Raw genomic sequence first — 2,175 nt, forward strand, 5'->3', positions numbered from 1 at the left:
AGAGAGAGAGAGAGAGAGAGAGAGAGAGAGAGAGAGAGAGAGAGAGAGAGAGAGAGAGAGAGAGAGAGAGAGAGAGAGAGAGAGAGAGAGAGAGAGAGAGAGAGAGAATATGAACTGGTTTGAGAGAGAGAGAAAAGAGGGGGAGTCAGGGCAGTGCGTGCAGTACCGGAGGAGGAGTTTACTGCGTGCGCTGAGCATCAGCCAGTCAAAGGGGTGAAATGAGATGGTGGCGTAGACTCCGAAAAGGGGTCAGGCAGGGATGGCAGGCAACCAGATCGAGGGGAGCGGGGAAGACTTGCTGAGCAAGCAAGCGTCTGCACGCACCGCACGTGCGTGTGCCTCGTTGCTTTTGTGTTGTAGGGATGAAGAACGTGGGATTTGTATGCACGACACGGGGCAACGTTGAATCGTTGCAGTGTGCGCAGGGGATGCAAACATGTAGCGCAGCGGGTTTGGAAGCGCACCATAAGCAGAGCTGAGTCAAGGGGGCGGGGTGAGGCAAGGGAAGACTGCCGGCGCGTCTGTCTGTGCGACCAAGATCGCTAGGTCGAGCGGGAATCAGCTACATCCGAAGGATGTGCGATTAGATCGTGCTGACAGCGCAGGAAGGGGGGCACCAAAAAGGGGTGGAAGCATTGACAGCTTTTTGAAAGTTTGGGGAAAAAGACCAAAGCTGAGGGGAATTTGATGTTCGCCACCCTAAGTATTGACATGGGTACCACCTCACTCAAGGGGTCAGATCCCTTGAATCCCACTGCGTGGAGAAAAACAGTATCACATGCTCAAGTCATAGTGTGATCGAACCCACACTATGAAACCCAGTCCTTTTGCTTTCGTCAGAACTTGTCCACGCTCGAGCCTGAGTTCGAAACTCCACCTGAAGCAATGGCAGCGCGAACCAAGCGTTGAACTGTCTAAGCAGTGATGGCAGCAGCAACGGACTGCAGGCAGGGGTCATCACCTTGAAAAGAGGGTGGGTGGTTACCTCGACCGGTTGATGATGGACAGTGGCCCTTGATACACTCGAAGACGCCGCCCGGTCAAATTACACATCAATTAGGGAAGAAGAAAAGCGTACCAAAAAGCTTGATGAACACTCGCATTCACTCTTGCAAATCACAACAAAGCAAAGAAATCAGACTCGTACGAGAGGACCAGCTCACAAACATTGAACAGTCAAGTGCAAGAGTCCAGCCGCCTACGCCGAGACGACGCTCACTCGTCGCCCGGTTGCGGGCAGAGCATGCTCCTCTTCAACGTCAGATTGAGCAAAATCCGTGATAGCATCCACGTCCGTGCTGGTCACGCGCCGTTCTCGCGTAGAAGTGCGGTAGGCCAGTTCATAAGTTGGGTCTGTCGTATCCTGGCGGTTGGCCAGCGCATATGGCGTTGTCGGAGACTGAACCAAAGTGTAGTTGCTGTCCTGCTTGCCAGTGCGGGTCGACTTGGCGCTCCCTGCCGAGAACACTTGGAATTGGCGCTGGTGCTTGGAGGAACCCTCCAGATGCGCGCGCTGGCCGCGATACTTGTAGCACCACACCAGGGCCACAATCACCACAAACTGCAACACCATCGTCACAATAGAAACGACAAACGTGGCAGTGACGTCGTCCTTGAGGGCCGAGATGTCCGCCGAAGAGGCCGACGCACTGTTGTCCGAGTCTCCCGTGGGTGTCGCCGTCGTGCTACTCTCCCCATCCGAATCGTCATCAATGATGCTGCTGGTTTCCAGGTAAGTATTGCCATCAACGGACACAACGGAAAAATTGCCACCGTTCTGCAGTGCTTGCTCAAGGAGGTACACCAAGACCTCGCTCGACTGCTCCGAGTTGTCGCGACGACGCGCAGAAGCTGCTGCCGTGAAGAGCAAGCTGACGGCCGTTCGGTTGTCAGCCTCCTCGGAGAAGCGCTGAACAGAGATGCGGGAGGTCGCCACGCCGAGGATACTGGCCAGTTCCGAGGCGATGCGTGCGGCCAGCGCCTGTGCCTCCTCGCTGTTGATGTCCGCGTAGGCCTCGTCCCACGTCACCGTCAGGACCAGGTCGTTGATGGCTACCGACACACTGGACGTGGTCGTCGGGGCCTCGTACTCGTACGTCCAGCTAATCTCACTGGCTGCGTTCTGCGCCAGATCCAGCACGCCCGTGATGACAACCGTCACACTCGAGCCAGCCA

The 2,175-nt window shown here is 56.0% G+C and overlaps 1 protein-coding gene across 1 annotated transcript in view; it reads right to left on the reverse strand.

Moving 5' to 3' along the window:
- Positions 1 to 1,041: 1,041 nt before the first annotated feature.
- Positions 1,042 to 2,175, reverse strand: part of MONBRDRAFT_39396 (uncharacterized protein) — a 2,319-nt gene continuing 1,185 nt past the window's right edge. The window contains exon 3 of the mRNA XM_001751087.1: positions 1,042 to 2,122. Coding sequence (XP_001751139.1) covers positions 1,199 to 2,122 — 924 coding nt within the window. The 3' untranslated portion in view covers positions 1,042 to 1,198. The remainder of the gene's footprint in view (positions 2,123 to 2,175) is intronic.

The sequence above is a fragment of the Monosiga brevicollis genome, genomic scaffold (genome assembly GCF_000002865.3).
Source record: "Monosiga brevicollis MX1 MONBRscaffold_198 genomic scaffold, whole genome shotgun sequence".
In the NCBI taxonomy this organism is placed as follows: domain Eukaryota; class Choanoflagellata; order Craspedida; family Salpingoecidae; genus Monosiga; species Monosiga brevicollis.